General features: G+C 34.9%; 1 protein-coding gene and 2 non-coding genes across 3 annotated transcripts; 2 read left to right on the forward strand and 1 right to left on the reverse strand.

Annotated features, from left to right (window-relative positions):
- The first annotated feature begins 693 nt into the window (after positions 1 to 693).
- Positions 694 to 762, forward strand: Trnaq-uug (transfer RNA glutamine (anticodon UUG)). The gene has a single exon. It is a non-coding gene; the product is annotated as a tRNA-Gln (tRNA).
- Positions 763 to 2,747: 1,985 nt separating this feature from the next.
- On the forward strand, positions 2,748 to 2,819 carry Trnaq-uug (transfer RNA glutamine (anticodon UUG)). The gene has a single exon. It is a non-coding gene; the product is annotated as a tRNA-Gln (tRNA).
- Positions 2,820 to 12,252: 9,433 nt separating this feature from the next.
- On the reverse strand, positions 12,253 to 17,446 carry LOC144425759 (uncharacterized). Its single transcript, XM_078115381.1, has 6 exons — positions 17,323 to 17,446; positions 16,836 to 16,894; positions 16,288 to 16,303; positions 15,655 to 15,705; positions 14,359 to 14,579; positions 12,253 to 13,869 (listed from the first exon to the last, which is right to left on the reverse strand). The coding sequence occupies exons 1-6, from the start codon at positions 17,390 to 17,392 to the stop codon at positions 13,684 to 13,686; spliced, it is 603 nt and encodes a 200-aa protein (XP_077971507.1). The 5' UTR covers positions 17,393 to 17,446; the 3' UTR covers positions 12,253 to 13,683.
- Between the last annotated feature and the right edge of the window lie 2,812 nt (positions 17,447 to 20,258).

Raw genomic sequence — 20,258 nt, forward strand, 5'->3', positions numbered from 1 at the left:
AAGGCCGCGCAGTAGCATAACACATTTGGCCCTCAAATGGATTCGTAACTTTGAAATCATGTATATGACTCACGCCTTTTCTATTCACTCAATAAGAACGAGTCGAAACCCATATTCCTGATTTAGGAGAAATAGAATCCCTTCTCGAATAATTCTAATTACTAAATACCTGTTAACCATCGTTTGTAGTTGGGCGTCCGTCGATTTTATGTTGAACATCACAGTGTAATTTTTTTCAATCTTGCCTCCGAAAGCACTGCTCACGTATACAATTCAACGATTTCGATTCTGTGTATGTCGGTCGCGAAAAAGCTGAACTTCAATTATTGAATTCTTAGAATGTAGAAGAAATGATTTAAGTCAAAACGGTCTGCGGGATTCCTATGACTAAGGCACCACTGGGATTCGAACCCCGGATCTTCTGTTTACTAGACAGGCGCTCTAACCAACTAAGCCATGGCGCCAATCGGCCATATGGATTCACATGTTTTTCACTCTCTATCTCTCTGGCTCTATCGCAGTCTTACCCTATGTACCTATCTAATTCATCAAGATATTCTGTTGTTTGAATCTGTGGTTAAGAATGTTAAAATAGATTATCGATTGGATTTCGAGTAATTTTGATCGAAAGTTGGTAATTTCGACTTGATTATCTTTATTAATATACATTAAATATCAAAAATTGCATACATCGGCATGGTGTAATGGTTAGCACTCTGGACTTTGAATCCAGCGATCCGAGTTCAAATCTCGGTGGGACCTGTGCGGTATGAATTCCTCAGCTATTTTTGAATATTGTGATTTGATGAGAAAACTGTTTATTTAAACTCATAATCATACCTCCCTGATTCTGTCACACAGTAACACCGCAAACAGGTGTTAGAATTAAGTGCTTACTGTCATATGCTTCCAAAACAAATACTATCTCGCGTCAGTCGTTTTTGTAAGCCTGAAATATGATTTAATAGAGCACCAATAATACCCTACCAGCAGTTGTCAGGATGGCCGATTGGTCTGAGGAGCCAGACTCAAGAGTCGCCTCTTTCCTTAATCTGGATTATGAGAATTCTGGTCTCCGAATGGAGGCGTGGGTTCGAATCCCACTTCTGACAACGTCTTTTTATCACTACCATGACACACTTAGCAAACACATAGGAGTGTCCAAAAAACTTAAATCAGATACTTTTTCATTAAATTTGGGACTCTAGTAAACATTGTAGTATACAGATTGTAAGGCTTAACAGTCTGAATTAATTAAAAGTTTAAGTGATCCAATTTCAAATGTCCGGTACACCTGATGACGTTATGAACAATAAAGCAGAACATAAAACAAGTTGTATCATTGGCCCCATGGTTTAATGGTTAGCACCCTGGACTCTGAATCCAGCGATCCGAGAGAGTCAGTCGTCTTTATACTTTGAGTGTACTCCGAATGCAGAACTGCTCTTTCAATTTTGAATTGTTCGTATTCAAACCTCAAGAAATTGCATATATTGCAGATTAGTGGAAGAAAAAAGAAACTAGTTAAATTCGCTATGTTCTTCGAAAATGTATTCGTCTCAAGGCCGCGAAGTAGCATAACACATTTGGCCCTCAAATGGATTCGTGACTTTGAAATCATGTATATGACTCACGCCTTTTCTGTTCACTCAATGAGAACGAGTCGAAACCCATATTCCTGATTTAGGAGAAATAGAATTCCTTCTCGAATAATTCTAATTACTAAATACCTGTTAACCATCGTTTGTAGTTGGGCGTCCGTCGATTTTATGTTGAACATCACGGTGTAATTTTTTTCAATCTTGCCTCCGAAAGCACTGCTCACGTATACACTTTAACGATTTCGATTCTGTGTATGTCGGTCGCGAAAAAGCTGAACTTCAATTATTGAATTCTTAGAATGTAGAAGAAATGATTTAAGTCAAAATGGTCTGCGGGATCCCTATGACTAAGGCACCACGGGATTCGAACCCAGGATCTCCTGTTTACTAGACAGGCGCTCTAACCAACTAAGCCATGGCGCCAATCGGCCATATGCATTCACATGTTTTTCCCTCTCTATCTCTCTAGCTCTATCGCAGTCTTACCCTATCTACTTACCTAAGTCATTGAGATATTCTGTTGTTTGAATCTGTGGTTAAGAATAGGGATGGCGGAATCGAGTCCGGATTCGATTACATAATCGATTCTTCGCGGAATCGACTAGAATCGATTCCGATGTATTGTACTCGATTCTCGAGGTTAAGACTTCGATTGCAAACAATGTGTAACGTTTTGTGGCCATTCCGTCACATATTTGCATAAACTGCTTCACTGATATGCCGCAAACTTCACTATATATATATCGCTTTTAAAATCTCTGTCGGTTCGTTTTTTTTGTGCGATTTTGTCTTCTGTGACAGATTGGATACCCATACTACTTAGTTCCGGCCTTCTTTTTGTCCATATATTTGAACATCGTTCTCTTGTTTGATTTCATATGTTATTGCTTAGGTGGGTATGTTTTCTCGGTAAGATATGTCGAGGAATCGAGATTCGGAATCGAGATTCGGAATCGAGAATCGGAATCGAAAATTTAGGAATCGGATAAGAATCGAATACTTGTAAGTAGTCATACTTGGCATCCTTAGTTAAGAATGTTAAAATGGATTATCGATTGGATTTCGAGTAATTTTGATCGAAAGTTGTTAATTTCGACTTGATTATGTTTATTAATATATTAATTATCACAAATTGCATGTATCGTCGGCCCCATGGTGTAATGGTTAGCACTCTGGACTTTGAATCCAGCGATCCGAGTTCAAATCTCGGTGGGACCTGTGCGGTATGAATTCCTCAGCTATTTTTGAATATTGTGATTTGATGACAAAACTGTTTATATAAACTCATAATCATACCTCCCTGATTCTGTCACACAGTAATACCGCAAACAGGAGTTAGAATTAAGTGCTTACTGACATATACTTCTAAAACAAATACTATCTCGCGTGAGTCGTTTTTGTAAGCCTGAAATATGATTTAATAGAGCACCAATAACACCCTACCAGCAGTCGTCAGGATGGCCGAGTGGTCTGAGGCGCCAGACTCAAGAGTCCTCTCTTTCCTTATACAAGCTGTGGTATAATGCTAAAGCATACATTAAAACCAACTACAAAGTCAGACCACAAAGATTTAAAATTTAAAGCATCCATTTGCGTTGCAGTTTAATCCATGACGCAACTTGAATAAAATTACAGATCACGGTGTTTGGAATATCCAACTTGCTTTTGTCGACTTTTTTTGTACGACTCTTAAGAATTTGTCATTGTGGTCTCTACGACTACCTGGCCAAACCAATTTCCTGTACGAGGAGTCGGTTTCAATATTGTTTTGGTTGTTGTCGTCGGTCTATGTTGGTTTTCAGATTGAACCTTTTGAGGCTTCTCCATTGCAAAGAGTTTTTCTTCAATCCGCTCCATTGCTGAATAGTAGAATATACTTAAGTTAGAACAGCATCTACCTAAATTTATCAGAAAACAAAATGCCCAATTCAATGACAGAATTGCCAAGTTGACCTATAACTGCGGGATTTACTTTTCTTCATCTCATTGTTTGTTTGCTTCTGTTCGTCCAATTCTTCCAGAAGCTTGTTGTTCATTGTTTCAAGTGGGACCAAATCTGAAGAAAGAAAGATTACATAAAGCATTGGATGCCTGTGAATGCAAATCCCACTTACTGATTTTCATTTTTTTCTAATTCAACTTTTATTTTTTCGCCATACAGATTTGGCAGTTTGTTTAGCTTGGTACTGTTCCTAGTGTTGGTTCACACTTCGGATCTTTCAAGTTTGTATTTCAATATTACAGAAGCGCGTTTTGAATAGTGCCCATTTCCTAAACTTTATACAGAAAAAAATTCCTATTACACTGGATCAAACCCCATATTAAAAAACATTACATAAACCTTTCTTCAAATCCCTGATTTCATCTGATTGTTCTCTACGGCTCTGTTTTAGGTCAGCAATTCAGCTGATTGCTCTGCATTTCCATTCTGTATCTCACGAATTTCTGTGTGATATATATTTGAAAATGATAGTCATATTAATAAATAAAAAGGTTTTTTATCTTTCATAGACAACTCCTTCGAAATAATAAGGGGCTTCTATTAATTATGAAGCGTGTTTATGTTAACTTTAGTCAAGTTAAGACCATACTCCCAGTCAGTCAAAATTTTCCAGATCACAACAATCGCGAATACTAACTTGAAATATCTTTCTCGTAGCTATGAATACTTTTCATTTTTTTATCAACTCTTCCAACTCCTTGAACTCTGATTTGATGTTACTGATAATAAACTTGACATTTTGACAAAATTTTCAGTTGCTCGAATGAATACCAGATTAAATCAGACTTTTGGCGAAAGGAGTTTACGTTTCATGGTAGTTTTATAATGAGTTTGGAACGTTTTATACCTAATTCTAGTGGTTGTAACACCCGTAGTTTTATCACCCGAGTAGTCGGTCAATAGTAACATAAGATTGGAAAGTTTGTTGAAAATGTTGTCGTATTTGTTTATAAAATAAAAATTATAGATTTTTTCGAGTATTTTCAGTAATAAGAAAAGTTCCAAGTAATCAAAATAGTCAGGTCTTTCCTAAGCGTTGGAGTTGACTGATAAAACGCGGTATTTCTATGTAGTTAAATATATTAACAGTTATGGCTGGCGGCCTTGAATATTTGCAAGAGCGCCCAACAAGACTTTAGGATGACTCAAAAATACTTGCTTACGATATTCCTAGGTATGATAGAAAGCGAATCTTCATTATTTCTGGAATGTTTCCTATTTTTAGATTTGCATGTAATCGGAAATTCCTTTTCATGCAGATGTTCATCAATGTTAAAGCCTGGTCTGTCCCAACCCACAGCAACCGGATCACATTGTGCAATCTGGCAACCCGGTTTGGGAGAGCAGTGAAACACTGTTTCATTTTGCCACCAGGATGAAGTGATGAGGTAGAATAAACTAAAAATGACTGAGATTTTCATCTTGAGGTTTGGGGTTACCTACGTTTTACGTAAATAATTAAAAATTGTTTGTTTATTTCAAAGCAACATATATATATAGTTGGATATATGAAGAAAAACATTTTGTGAGAAAATTTCCATGAAGCAAGAACACGAGCACTCAGAAGTAAAGGGAATTCTTTTCCGAGCTAGTTACGGGCGACCATGGAAGTGGAATTAGGGGTAAAATCAAACATCCGATCGAGTTTGACGACTGAAAACATCAAATGTAAGTTCAACACCTATTTCTAGACGTTACAGAAATCTCGCTTGCTGTTTCGTTTACTGGTTGTTAACGAACTTCAAGTAAATATGCATATTGGATTGTTTTTCTTCTATTTATTTTTGATAATTCATATAACTTATTTAATTCAACTGTTATAAATTATATCCACAGAGGCTAAAGTATTTGTATTATATTAGACTGGGAAGACAATGTCACTTTAATTTCTATTTTGCACTTAGTTAAAAAGTAATAAAATACAACAAAATTATTCTCTATTTCAAAATATTAATATTTTTTGGTTGTTATTCTCATCTCCGCCAGGACAAGGCCAATCGCACTTTGTTTTGCGCAAAGTCTCGCTATAGTTCAGATCGGCCCTGACTATTTATAGACTATTTATGGCCATGGCAACAATGATAAATTAGAACAGCCGTCTATCTTTACCGTACACAGCGACGCCGATCGTTTCGGTTGACTTCGTCGCCTGAGGCGAATGCAACATAAGACCAGAAATAGCAAACTTTACTAATTTGTACCTAAAGCTACCGCTATTTCTAAAGTTTGGTCTGAATTTGTAACCAAATTTGACTATTCTTCTCGCCTCACATTCTTGCTATAGCATATATATATATTTATAGTCATACTTAATACAAATAAAATAATCTATCCTTTTCAGCTTGCATATTGTTTAAAATAGTAATTGAAAAGTTGAAGGTTAAATTTTTATAATTGAAAGTTTGATTTTAAAATGTGAAACCATTATGTCATGGCATTGGGTCCCATTTCTGTGAAACTGAATTTGGTTGGAATAGTGTTTCATTATATTTTATACTATATATAAACTCATAGTTTTGTCTTTTAAGCTTCGAAAGTAATCGAATGATTTTAACAAGATCAATACTAAGTTTAGAAATGTCTTATCGTATTAAATCACGTCTAGAAATTAAAAGTTTAAACCCTTTCTTTAAACTTCGAGAACTCAGCTAGCTGAGAAACTTAGAAAGCATATATGTGTACCAATTAGAGAATGTACCACTATCAAATAAATAGTAGTATTAGTATTATCTTAAGTTCAGTTATTTAAAGAGAGGTGTGCTTTATTCAACAGTTATCTCATAGAAGCCTCACTAATGATTTCCCCATAAAGCAAGTGAAGATTTATTTTTTACTATGTTTATCATAGAAAAGAATTGAGTAACATTCCAGCAATGAATTTTAGCATAAACTGAAACTGAAAAAACAAAAACATGGACAAAGAAATAGCACATACAGCATAGGTCACACTAAAAAATTGTCTTCAACTTTTTTATATCTGACAAACCATGATTTATATGTGAAATGAAACAATCTCTTTTAGCTGATTTATAAGACATCTTCATGATTTTAGCAGCATTTCTACGATATCTACAAAGGTAGCATTTTCTCTGAAAATCGCAAATCTTCACCATCTTATGAGCAGACGGAAGGTATTCTCCAAAACTAGAGCTGGGCAAAAAGTCTTTTTATTGAAAGTCAGCACCTGGTTGCATATTGATAGTTTGAATTTGGAATTTTCGCCTTTCAGGCAAGATGTGTCACCTATATTATTGATAAAATATGACATCCCAAGGTAAGCATTTGTCAGTAAAAAATCCAATATTGCTCCAAATTGATTGACGCTGAACATAACAGTGCATTAAAAGCACTCGTCTTTTAAACCAAAAGAACAAGTTCTCACATGATTTTGATGTTTGTCGATGCCAGCAGCAAAGTTTCAGCTACTTGCGGTCTAGGGATATTTCCAGAATGCTTGGTCTTTTTTGGCTGGCCAGTGAGTGTAGTGGAGCAAGTGGAAATAAAAATTTTTTGCTCCAAGTCTTTGTATCTGGTAGCCATCATACTCACTGAATCCACAGATTTATGGACAGATACCCACTGTCCTCGCGGTCAAGCCGAATTTCAGCTAGAAGTTGCCTGGGGTCGCCTTTATGTGCAGTTTTTACTAACATGATCGCATACATTTTTTTTTTTTTATTATTTTACCAGCACACTTCACTGAACCAAACCAAAGGTCTCCGACAACTAGCCGACCCATAACCTGTCTAATGTTCAATCAAACGTAAGGTGCAAGATGATGTTGCACCATATTGTGCAACAAACAACTTTTGTCTCATTATTTCTTTGCCTTAATGCAATTCCATATTGAGGACAATCTTTGATCTCCCATCGCACAAAATTTTCATTTCATCACCAATTGGCCATGGTTTTCTTAATATTTTAATTTTACCTTTTAAATTTTTATGAAATGATTTTATCAAACTCTCATCAACAAAAAGAACTTCTACAGCAGTTACAGCTTGTTTCAAGCGATTATTAGCAGCATCCAGAAAGTCAACTATTTGTTGGTCTTCGTTCAGACTAAACAAGAAATTGATTTTACGGCGAATGGCCTCAAATATGGACAAGGGTAAATACTTCCCATAATCTGACCCAGGCAAAAATCCAGATGTATCTTTTCTCAATCAAGATTTCCATTAAGTAAAGTATGCCAATTGATACTATCAATTCCTGCAATGTGAGATCGAAACCATCCTTATTTGTCGCTGGCAAAAGCTGTTCCTTTATGAATTTTAATGGCAAAAAATTAGAAGTACATTTAGCTTGGATCACTCGCTGTATCATTAATAAAATTCAAACTAGGTTCATATGCTCTGACTTCACTTTGCCTGGAATCAATTATCCAGCCATTGTGAGGCCAAATCATACTTTGTTGGGATATTGCACTTGACTTTGGTTCTGATTCTTACTTTCTTTATCTGACGATGAAGAAACGTCAATCTCAGTGAGCTCACCATCACTGTCTGAGCCACGTTCTAAGCTAGTGCTTGGCACCTCCACGTACTTTTTTTTTCTCACGTTTCGAATCCTCACTTTTTTTTAGTTTTTTTTTTTTTGTGCTACCTGGTTTCTGTTCATGCAAACTAAAGTTTCTCTCTGAATTTTGCTCAACCTCATCTGCATCGCTATGATCAAGAGCATTTTCTGATTCAAAACTTCGAGGTGCTGTGTTTATCTCATCTGAAACTTCTGATCTTTACACTCAATACACACACAGTGTTATCATATTAAAATTTCAATCTAGTTTTTTTTTTTAAAAACTTGAAAGTAAGTATGACATGAAGACGTATGATATTCTCAGGCAGAAAGCTTTAATATCGTTCCTGCGGTAAAGATCGTTCATCATCAAATTAGTTGTTGTGTATCTACGTCATAGCTTGTTGTTATTTCAACACAGGCTAGATTGGTGATTAGGATGTCATGATTGTTTTTTTCGTAATTGCTCCTTGCTTCTACCTGTCTGTGTGCTTGTTATTCATTCTTGTGTTTAAAATGTCTAGCGTTAAGCTGTGTTATACTGACGTGTTACTTTGTCGTATAGTAAACTGTAATATTTCTGTCTACTGGTGATTTGGTAATACTCAATAATAATAAAGCTAATAATATCAACCGATACATGACATCCAACCACAAATTCCGTTGATGTCGTATTAAGTAGTGTTCTTTGCAGTATTTGCCATGATAATATCCTTCTGTGTAGCTTAAATTTACTTTCAATAATACTATTTCATGAATCTGCAATAAAACAATATATGTATTTTCAAAAAAAATTGTTTTCTTATTCTAAAGATTCTGCATCAATGCTTATAATTGTCTACATTTCATGGGGCCTTCCGGAAGGCCCTATATATTTTGCTAGTAATTTTCTAGTTTTCTATATCAGGGGTGTCAAACTTGCGGCCCTCGAACGATTATTTAAATGTAATACATTTTTAAACCTTTTCAACCTTTTAAAGTGAAATTGATTATACACACAGAAAACGACAATTTACTGAAAGTAGTTTTTGTTTTTCACATTTTTTGTCAAATTATGAATTCACCTCAAGCTAGGAAAAAATACTTGAAAAAAACACTTCAGGGATCAAATGAAACTCAATGTACATGGAGAATGTGGCATTTTTGAAGAAAAAGGGGAGTCGATCAAAATTCAATTTTATATAATGCTAATCACAGGATGTCTTCGCTGATATCAAATGTTAAGTAAAAATTTCCCCATAGTAACGCACATGAACACTTATTCCAGCTTTCTATCATAAAGAAGAGCAAAATTCAATACTTGGAGGACATACATTGCAAAATAGGGGACTTATTAAGTTCATGTTCCATTATGAATTTTAATGGCAAAAAGTTTAGAAGTACATTTAGCTTGGATCACTCGCTGTATCATTAATAAAATTCAAACTTGGTTTATATGCTCTGTCTTCACTTTGCCTGGGATCGATTATCCAGCCATTGTGAGGCCAGATCATACTTTGTTGGGATATTGCACTTGACTTTGGCTCTGATTCTTTCTTACTTTCTTTATCTGACGATGAAGAAACGTCAATCTCAGTGAGCTCACCATCACTGTCCGAGCCACGTTCTAAGCTAGTGCTTGGCACATCCACTTACTTTTTTTTCCCACGTTCCGTTTCCCTCACTTTTTTTTTTAGTTTTTTTTTGTGCTACCTGGTTTCTCTTCATGCAAACTAAAGTTTCTCTCTGAATTGTGCTCAACCTCATCTGCATCGTTATGATCAACAGCATTTTCTGATTCAAAACTTCGAGGTGCTGTGTTTATCTCATCTGAAACATCTGATCTTTATACTCAATACACACACAGTGTTATCATATTAAAATTTTAATCTAGTCTTTTTTAAAAACTTGAAAGTAAGTATGCCATATAAAGACGTGTGATATTATCAGGCAGAAAGCTTCAATATCGTTCCTGCGGTAAAGATCGTTCATCATCAAATTAGTTGTTGTGTATCTACGACATAGCTTGTTGTTATTTCAACACAAGCTAGATTGGTGATTAGGATGTCATGATTGTTTTTTTCGTAATTGCTTCTTGCTTCTACCTGTCTGTGTGTGTACCATTCATGTGTTCGAAATGTCTAGCGTTAAGCTGTGTTATACTGACGTCTTACTTTGTCGTATAATAAACTGTAATATTTCTGTCTACTGGTGATTTGGTAATACTCAATAGTAATAAAGCTAATAATATCAACCGATACATGACATCCAACCACAAATTCCGTTGATGTCGTATTAAGTAGTGTTCTTTGCAGTATTTGCCATGATAATATCCTTCTGTGTAGCTTAAATTTACTTTCAATAATACTATTTCATGAATCTGCAATAAAACAATATATGTATTTCCAAAAAAAATTGTTTTCTTATTCTAAAGATTCTGCATCAATGCTTATAATTGTCTACATTTCATAGGGCCTTCCGGAAAGCCCTATATATTTTGCTAGTAATTTTCTAGTTTTCTATATCAGGGGTGTCAAACTTGCGGCCCTCGAACGATTATTTAAATGTAATACATTTTTAAACCTTTTCAACCTTTTAAAGTGAAATTGATTATACACACAGAAAACGACAATTTACTGAAAGTAGTTTTTTTTGTTCACATTTTGACCCAATTATGAATTCACCTCAAGCTAGGAAAAAATACTTGAAAAAAACACTTCAGGGATCAAATGAAACTCAAAGTACATGGAGAATGTGGCATTTTTAAAGAAAAAGGGGAGTCGATCAAAATTCAATTTTATATAATGCTAATCACGGATGTCTTTGCTGATATCAAATGTTAAGTGAAAATTTCACCATAGTAACGCACATGAACACTTATTCCAGCTTTCTATCATAGAGAAGAGCAAAATTCTATACTTGGGAGAACATACACTGCAAAATAGGGGACTTATTAAGTTCATGTTCCTTTATGAATTTTAATGGCAGAAAGTTTAGAAGTACATTTAGCTTGGATCACTCGCTGTATCATTAATAAAATTCAAACTTGGTTCATATGGTCTGTCTTCACTTTGCCTGGTTTCGATTATCCAGCCATTGTGAGGCCAGATCATACTTTGTTGGGATACTGCACTTGACTTTGGCTCTGATTCTCTCTTACTTTCTTTATCTGACGATGAAGAAACGTCAATCTCAGTGAGCCATCACTGTCTTAGCCACGTTCTAAGCTAGTGCTTGTCACATCCACTTACTTTTTTTTTCTCACGTTCCGAATCCTCACTTTTTTTTAGTTTTTTTTTTTTTGTGCTACCTGGTTTCTCTTCATGCAAACTAAAGTTTCTCTCTGAATTGTGCTCAACCTCATCTGCATCGCTATGATCAAGAGCATTTTCTGATTCAAAACTTCGAGGTGCTGTGTTTATCTCATCTGAAACTTCTGACCTTTATACTCAATACACAAACAGTGTTATCATATTGAAATTTCAATCTAGTTTTTTTTTTTAAAAACTTGAAAGTAAGTATGCCATATAAAGACGTGTGATATTCTCAGGCAGAAAGCTTCAATATCGTTCCTGCGGTAAAGATCGTTCATCATCAAATTAGTTGTTGTGTATCTACGTCATAGCTTGTTGTTATTTCAACACAGGCTAGATTGGTGATTAGGATGTCATGATTGTTTTTTTCGTAATTGCTTCTTGCTCCTACCTGTCTGTGTGCTTGTTATTCATTCTTGTGTTTGAAATGTCTAGCGTTAAGCTGTGTTATACTGACGTCTTACTTTGTCGTATAATAAACTGTAATATTTCTGTTTACTGGTGATTTGGTAATACTCAATAATAATAAAGCTAATAATATCAACCGATACAGGACATCCAACCACAAATTCCGTTGATGTCGTATTAAGTAGTGTTCTTTGCAGTATTTGCCATGATAATATCTTTCTGTGTAGCTTAAATCTACTTTCAATAATACTATTTCATGAATCTGCAATAAAACAATATATGTATTTCTAAAAAAAATTGTTTTCTTATTCTAAAGATTCTGCATCAATGCTTATAATTGTCTACATTTCATAGGGCCTTCCGGAAGGCCCTATATATTTTGCTAGTAATTTTCTAGTTTTCTATATCAGGGATGTCAAACTTGCGGCCCTCGAACAATTATTTAAATGTAATACATTTTTCAACCTTTTAAAGTGAAATTGATTATTCACACAGAAAACGACAATTTACTGAAAGTAGTTTTTTTTTGTTCACATTTTGACCCAATTATGAATACACCTCAAGCTTCAGGGATCAAATGAAACTCAAAGTACATGGAGAATGTGGCATTTTTAAAGAAAAAGGGAAGTCAATTAAAATTTAATTTTTTATAATGCTAATCACAGGACGTCTTCGCTGATATCAAATGTTTAGTAAAAATATCATCATAGTAACGCACATGAACACCTATTTCAGCTTTCTCTCATAAAGAAGAGCAAAATTCAATACTTGGAGGACATACATTGCAAAATAGGGGACTTATTAAGTTCATAAACACATAATTTAAATAACTTTAAAATGTAATACATCTTTGAATCATTTGAGTCGTATATAATTTATGCATAATTAGACATAGGCCTATGAAAACTCAATTATTTATAAATCAATATTTTATAGTAAATTCTATTCGATGAGCAAAAGATTTTAATAGCACAATTCAATGCACAATAAAAGGTTAATAATAAAAACATTAAAAAGTAAAATATTAATAAAAATGAGTAATAATAAATAAAATCGAGTTTTACTCGTCAAAATTTAATTTTATTTAATTCTAATCATAGGACGTCTTCACTGATATCAAATGTTAAATACCAAAAACAACCGCAGTAACGTCCATGAACACTTTCTCTCATAAATAAAAGAAAGATTACAATATTTCAAGTAAGTTTCGAAAGATTTGGATGACCTATTATCCCTATTTAATTTATGCATAATCAGACATAGGCCAATACAAACTAAATTTTTTATTAGTTTAATTAAATTCAACTGCTATAAAAATGCAAACAAAAAATTTGGTAATACTGATAAAAGAAACGTTTACTGATAAGAACATTCCAAATCGAAAGAAATAGTAAATTATTCGAATCGGTTCAAAAAAAGTCTCGAATCGCCGCCATCTTGCTTTTTTATACGCCAAAGGTCGAGATGAACTCGTTAACCTTTCATATTGAAGTCAGAATTTGAAAAGGCAATTCTGAGAATGGCTTTTCTTTGTAGCAAGGTTTTTCTAAAACATGTTTTTTATTTTGCGTGACAAACCAGCAAACTGACTGCGTGATTAATTCTATATTTTTATTCATTTATTCATGTGTTCAGAAGACCAATTACAATGAAAGATTCAAATTTGATCACATATAAATAAATATTCGATTCGATTTATAATCATCAGGCATTTAAAAATGCCTAGCCCAACTACTGATATAGATTACAGTAAAAATTCAAGTTGTTAAGGTAAAAGTAAGTAATTATGAGTAAAAACGAAGTTTTTTTATCAAAACTATTTGTCGTTTTGGTGTATTTCGATCTCGATTTCGATCAGTTTTTATATTTCACATATGACACCGTGCAATACATCTTCTAGTGTTTCATCGATCAATCCCTGATGAATAGCATCTGGATTCTGAACATGAACGCCCACATATTCGCTCTGTCTAGAAGGATGACCAGGAAACCAAGCTTTTGGTGGCAAAGTACTGGTTTCTCCACTGGACAGCAAAATCAGAGAGTTCTGTAGAAATTGTGGAAAAAAAGTTTTTAAATCGATTGCTAGGAATGTTACTGCAACTGTTACTAACAAATTAAATGAGAATCTTTGCTCTCTACAATAAGCTTCTCAGTAAAAGTACTCATCATAGACAAAATATGGCAGTTAACGTCGCTCGCGACTACTCGTGTATTAGAAACGACATGGCAATGGGGAAAATGCAGGAATTACTGAAAATATCACAAGTTCCAAAATACTTGGTAATTTAATAAAATATTCGACCGTACAGCCAGGATACGACGTTGAAAAAAATTGAAATAGTGATTATGTTCTATATTTTGGGTTTTCAAATTATCCATTTTCCTAATATATATAAAGCACCGTGACCCTATCATTTGGTAATTTTGTTGATACAAAAACATTTTGAGTCACTATTCGAACTCGTGAAGTTTATAAAAATAATTTCCACACTTCTGAATACTCAGATATTAGTTTGTTACCTATTAAACTGACCTTGAACTCCATTCCTGTCCATACTTTCCTATATTCATTCTTAGACATCATTGGTTGTATATAACTCAGCAACAGCTTTTGATGAGTGAGGCTGTAAATATTCGCGGGTTTTCCGATGTTCATCGATGTGCAAATAGCTTCAGCATCTTTTATGGTGACGTTCCTTTCATCATACACCACTGCTATGTAGCATTTCGAATTATATGTGACGCCACATTTAACTAAAAACAACATTAGCGTGGTCATTGAATATTTTATACTGAAATTGCCCTAAAAAATTGGCGTCATCTTATCTGTGATTAATATTCTATCGTTTTGTTTATTTGGCGGTCCAGAGGTGTGTGTATCAATATGGAGGTAACCAATTTTGTTCGCCTATTTAACATCAAGTTGTGAAAAGGGACTATAACAGGGGTTCTTAAACCGATGGGGCGTAGGGGGCTTGATGGGCACAAGATGCTCCCAGGGGGGAAGGGGGCAAGAGGATGGAATCGGAAATTTCCATGCAACGGCTTCTGAAATGGTGTTCGCGTTTGTTAAAAATGCCGGCTTTTCCACGCTATAATAAATTTTCTGCTCTGTAATATTCAATCTATAACAACTACAAGAATTCAAAACTCACAACAAAATAAACCATTACCGATCTAGAATATCACGCTAATCCGCGGACATAATAATGTGAGATAAACTGCCCGATTATATTTAGTTTTGATATATATTGTACTCAAGCGACTTCGTTATCGTTGTTAGAAAGATCTGGTATAAAATCACAGAAAGTATATTTAATTTGGTACAATGAAACTACATATAAGATATATTAGTAAAAAAAATACATATTCATCGTCCCGAAATCCCCGCGGTACGGCTCTTGAGTTAGTTGTCAAGTTACGCCACCTGTCAAAATAGCCGACTTTTTCAACGGACATGAAATGGTTTTTTTGTTGAATAAAATTCAATCCATATCCGATACACATATTTGAAATGGTTGCTTTATGTATTTAATTGTGATAAATTAAATCTGCGATTGCGTCGATAAAACAAAAGCACCTTTACTCCACTGTATCAGGTTAGGGTTCGGCCATAATTGTATTCCAATTTTCTTTATTTTAGTGTATTACGAGTTCAGTGACTGTCTGTGTTAGCTAAGTGAATATACCCCCTGCCCAAAGATTTCCGTCCTTTTACACAATTTGATGTTAAGTATGCGAACATAATTAGTTACTTCCATTTTGGTACGCATACTTCTGGAGCGCCGGCAGATCCTATAGTCGAATTATAAAACATATTAAAAATTACGTTGAGTCTTTTTCTTCTCGTCAAGACTCTTTTGGATCAGTCTGGCAATTTCTGTAATAAAATGGATATATTACAGTTGTGTGTTAGGTGAAGCGTTTAAATCAATTAAGTCATGTCGGCGTAATATTATAACGGTCTGGGTTATTTGGCTGTCGACCTTAAGTAACTTTGATCACCATATGACAAAACCATGCAAATATTGTTAAAAAATAAGTTATGAGCCAAATACTGTTATACGGTTGTAGCCACAAAGATTGGTGTTGTCCTATTTTCTTCCCAAAAGCCAATTCGACATTGCAACTCGATGGACTTGTTTCTCGATTGCGGCAGTTTGTTTATACAACAATTTTACCGCTTCTGGTTTTAAGTGTAGACAATAAAACACAACCTGATCCATACATTAGGCGAACCGGCTTATAAGCAGCACAATAGATTTTTGAGAAAAAAGTTTTTAATTGCGCCTTGTGGTCCGTGAAAAGGAATACTTTACCATAAACCATAATTATTGGAAGCTAATGCCATAAAGAATATGAGGACCATTGCTTAGGTATGAACCAAGAATTTGTCGATTTTTACTTTCATGAAAACAAATTATTCAAACAAAAAATTTATCATCAAATAGGTCGAACTCACCGGATCCATCGTCTTTCTGTAAAATAAATACAAAAAATGGTTGATAACGTGGGTATAGGAATTCTCATTAATTTAGAAGTACAATATTTACTCCCAACTATGAAATGTCGTTAGGATACTGAACCACAGAGAATAATATATACCAGAGAATTTACCGTCGGGTTCAGAGGTCTTTCCACATGAGAAGAGGAAGTAGGATGTGCGAGGGCAGCGCCCTTCTTAGCGCGGCCTTTTTCGGCATTTGCCGCTTCCTTCCGCTCGGGGGTAGGGCGTTACAAGTTATGTAGTATCTGCCGCTCCATGGACTTAGGATTATCCATCAGGCTTAGTTTGCGTTTGAATTTATTGACCCTCTTCGGCTGAACCTGACAGTTTTGCAATCGCAAGGTAGGCATTTATAGTCCGATTGACATAATGTAGTCGAATTAAAAAGCGCCAAGTCATCCCAAAAATAGGAGTGCTATAAGCGCCAATGCCTGCTTGCCCAGAGTCGTGTTCAAAATCGAAATGTAAAAAAAAAATGATAAGAATGCCAAATTCAAGTTTACCTTGCAATCACCAATTTGGACGAGTTTCCCGTTCACGATCTTGGAAACGCATGATCCAGCTGTCGAAAAAAAAGCGTGAGATTTCAAAGTACAAGTTGGATATAGCGCACCCGGGTCAAATATTATATACGTTATACGTTGCTAACTTGGTTGAGTGTAATATTATCTGTTTGAAATGATTCTTATTTTATCAATCAATCAATTTTATTTTCTGTTTATTTTCTTCACTCTGAAAGCTACAAAACAACAACAAACGGACTTACAATATGCAGAGGACGAGCTTATTGAAAAAGTTGAAAACGTCCGAGTATGTGGCCGTCCACCAAAAAAACACAGTAAAATTATATTATTATTATATAGTATATTATATAAATATTTTTATTTTAGAATTCTTGGTACCAGAAGACATAGATGGGTGTAGAGAAGGATTGATTAAAAATCAATATCACATAATGTAATAAGTAATTGTATCCAAAATATATCTTACGCGGTAATTTTAGCTCCGCAAGCAAGCCACAGATGAGAGAGACAAAGTAAAGCATTTCGAAGAAGTTCATGTTTGCTTCTAGACAGGTTGGTAGTGCAACTAATTGCTTAAATATGTACTAGGCTAAATATCAAAAATATATCCCATATTTTTAACAACGCCATAAAAAGTCACATATTCTCTGAATTAAGGTCTTTGATTGACTTTATTCATCGACGTTTAATAAGTACAGTATTTTACAGACTATGAGTCGCACCTTTCTTTTCTCAAAAATCGATCGTGCACCCTATAAGCCGGTGCACAACCCAATTTTGCCGGGAGAGCATTTGAGTGCCTATAGAAATATAGTCCTAATATGATTGGTGAGTAAGAGTGAATATCCTTTATGTATACATCTTATCGTGGACTAAGTCAAAAGACTGAGTCAACACAAAATCAATAATAAAATTTTGCGTCGTTTTCAAGCATGATATATGCTTGTCCGAGTTTTATGAACCCTGGTTGTGCGTCACTCCCTTTTTGGCATATTTCCAATTCTACAAGTTTTAAGTAAGTATTTGAAATCTAAGATATGTACATAGGAGTATGTTATTACTTGAAAGAAAGCTATTTGAGCAGGCGAGTAATCGTTTCAGCTCGTAAACAAGGTAATAATCACAATAATAAAGAAACAATCAGATGGTTGACTGACTACACTTAAAACCAGTACTGTTATTGCTTTAGAAACTTTCGAATCTTATAAACCCAGTGCGCTCTATTAAAGAATAAAAAACCGAAAGCAATAATTCACAGTTTGCTTTATAATACAATGCGCCTTAGATATGGTAATCGTAGTCTTTAAACAAAAAACATCCGAACGAACTGAGCAATCACCATTGCAAGACACAGTAGCTAGTATTCTGCGTGGATACAGATTTTTAAAATCTTTTCAATATTGCTGTTTGTTATGTTTTCCCAGCCACTACGAGAACCAAAATTGGTATTATTATTTAATCCATTCACTACATTTTGTCATCGATACATAATCGACCATAGAGATGAGGTAAACGCACTTTTAGCACAGTCACTCTTAACTCAAAAATTTCGAATCTGCCGCATATGGTGGCAATCCCAATCCAACAAACGCGTTTCACCTCACTTCCTTCAGCTATAAACTGATTCACAGCATAAACAAATGACGCTTTATACGGAAACAAATTTGATTCATCCATCATAGTTATACAGTAATACGCACTCCCCGACCTGACAATATTCGCTGCCATCGCAATAATGAGTTTTGGGAATTTTCCACACGAACCACTGCCTTTTTCTCTCCTATAACTAGCACGGAACGTTTTACGTCACGTCCTTTAGTCATAAACTATTACTAATATAGAAAAATCGAATTTCTTACTCGACATGGAAATTTAACTCACCCATTTATAAAAGAGTAGTTGAAAGCAATTTTTTCCCCAGCTTTGTCCGACTTTAGCGCGAGAAAACGAAATAGTGAACGATATTGATAGCGCATTTTTGGAAATAGTCTTTGAACTTGTCGAAATTTGTCAGTTTTTGACCTGAAATATCGACGTTGCAACAAGGTAACTATAACAGTTAGGGCTCACCCGTGACCTGCCAATATTTGCGAATACGCAATGATACGTTTTGGAAATTTTTCATGCCACACGGGTCACTGCTTCTTTCTTTTTACGCTCTCTCTTATATCTAGCACATAAACTAGCAAATACACAATATTAACGCAGCAGCGATCTTGACTCAAGAATTGTGATTATGCAGAATATATTGCAACCCAATAAACGCGTTTTACGTCACTTCCCTAAGCCATAGTCTATTCCTGGTGCTCCCGAAGTATGCGAACCAAGATGGCGGACATCGGAACGTAACATGGGTAACAGGTTAGGGTTAGGCGATAATTTTTTTCCAATTTTCCTTATTTTAGTCCTATTATCAGTTCGAAGACTAGCCAAGAGCCTCCCGTAAGATTCATACCTAAAATTATGGCCTAACCCTAACCTAGTACACATGTTACATTCCGATGTCCGCCATCTTGGTTCGCATACTTCGGGAGCCCTCTATTCCTAGTATAGGAAAATCGAATTCAATTCATTCATTTATTATAGAGCTATTGGAAGCAATTTTGAAAAAAAAAATTGACCGAGTTTTGCGCGCAAAAACGAAACAGTGAGCAATATTGATAGCCCATTTTTGAAAATAACTTGTCGAAATTCGTCAGTTTTCGTTCTGAAATATGGACGTTACGACAAGGTAACTAACTATAAAAGTTTGGGCCCACCGCTGACCTGCCAATATTTGCGAATACGCAATGACACCTTTTCAAAAATTGTTCAAGTCACACGGACAAACTATTATCATGTATTTTTGCACTCTCTCTTATTTCCAGCACGCAAACTAGAAATTAAACAATATTAACACAGCAGTCGTCTTGACTAATAGATTGTGACTATGCAGTTTATGGCAGGCCAATGATCTCGTCTTACGTCACTTCTCCGAGCCATAAACTATTCCAAGTATAAAAAAAAAAAGAATTTCTTACTCGACACACAAATTTAATTCCCTATTTATAATAAAGCAGTTGGAAGCAGCAAATTTTTTTTTTTTTTATAGAAAAAAAATGTTCGTCCGATTTTGGCGCGCGAAAACACAACAGTTGGCAACTGTTGATAGCGCATTTTTGGAAATAACTTTTGAACTGGCCAAAATTTGTCAGTTTTTGACCTGAAATATGGACGTTGCGGGAAGGTATCTATAAAAGTTAGGGCCCGACCCTACCCTGACCCTGATCTGCAAATATGCAATGATACATTTTGGAAATTTTACATTCCACGCTATCCACTGCTTTTTCTATTTACGCTCTTTCCATTACCTAATACAAAATTAGCAAATACACAATATTACCGCAGCAATCATCTTGACTC

Source organism: Styela clava, chromosome 8 (assembly GCF_964204865.1).
Source record: "Styela clava chromosome 8, kaStyClav1.hap1.2, whole genome shotgun sequence".
Taxonomy (NCBI): Eukaryota; Metazoa; Chordata; class Ascidiacea; order Stolidobranchia; family Styelidae; genus Styela; species Styela clava.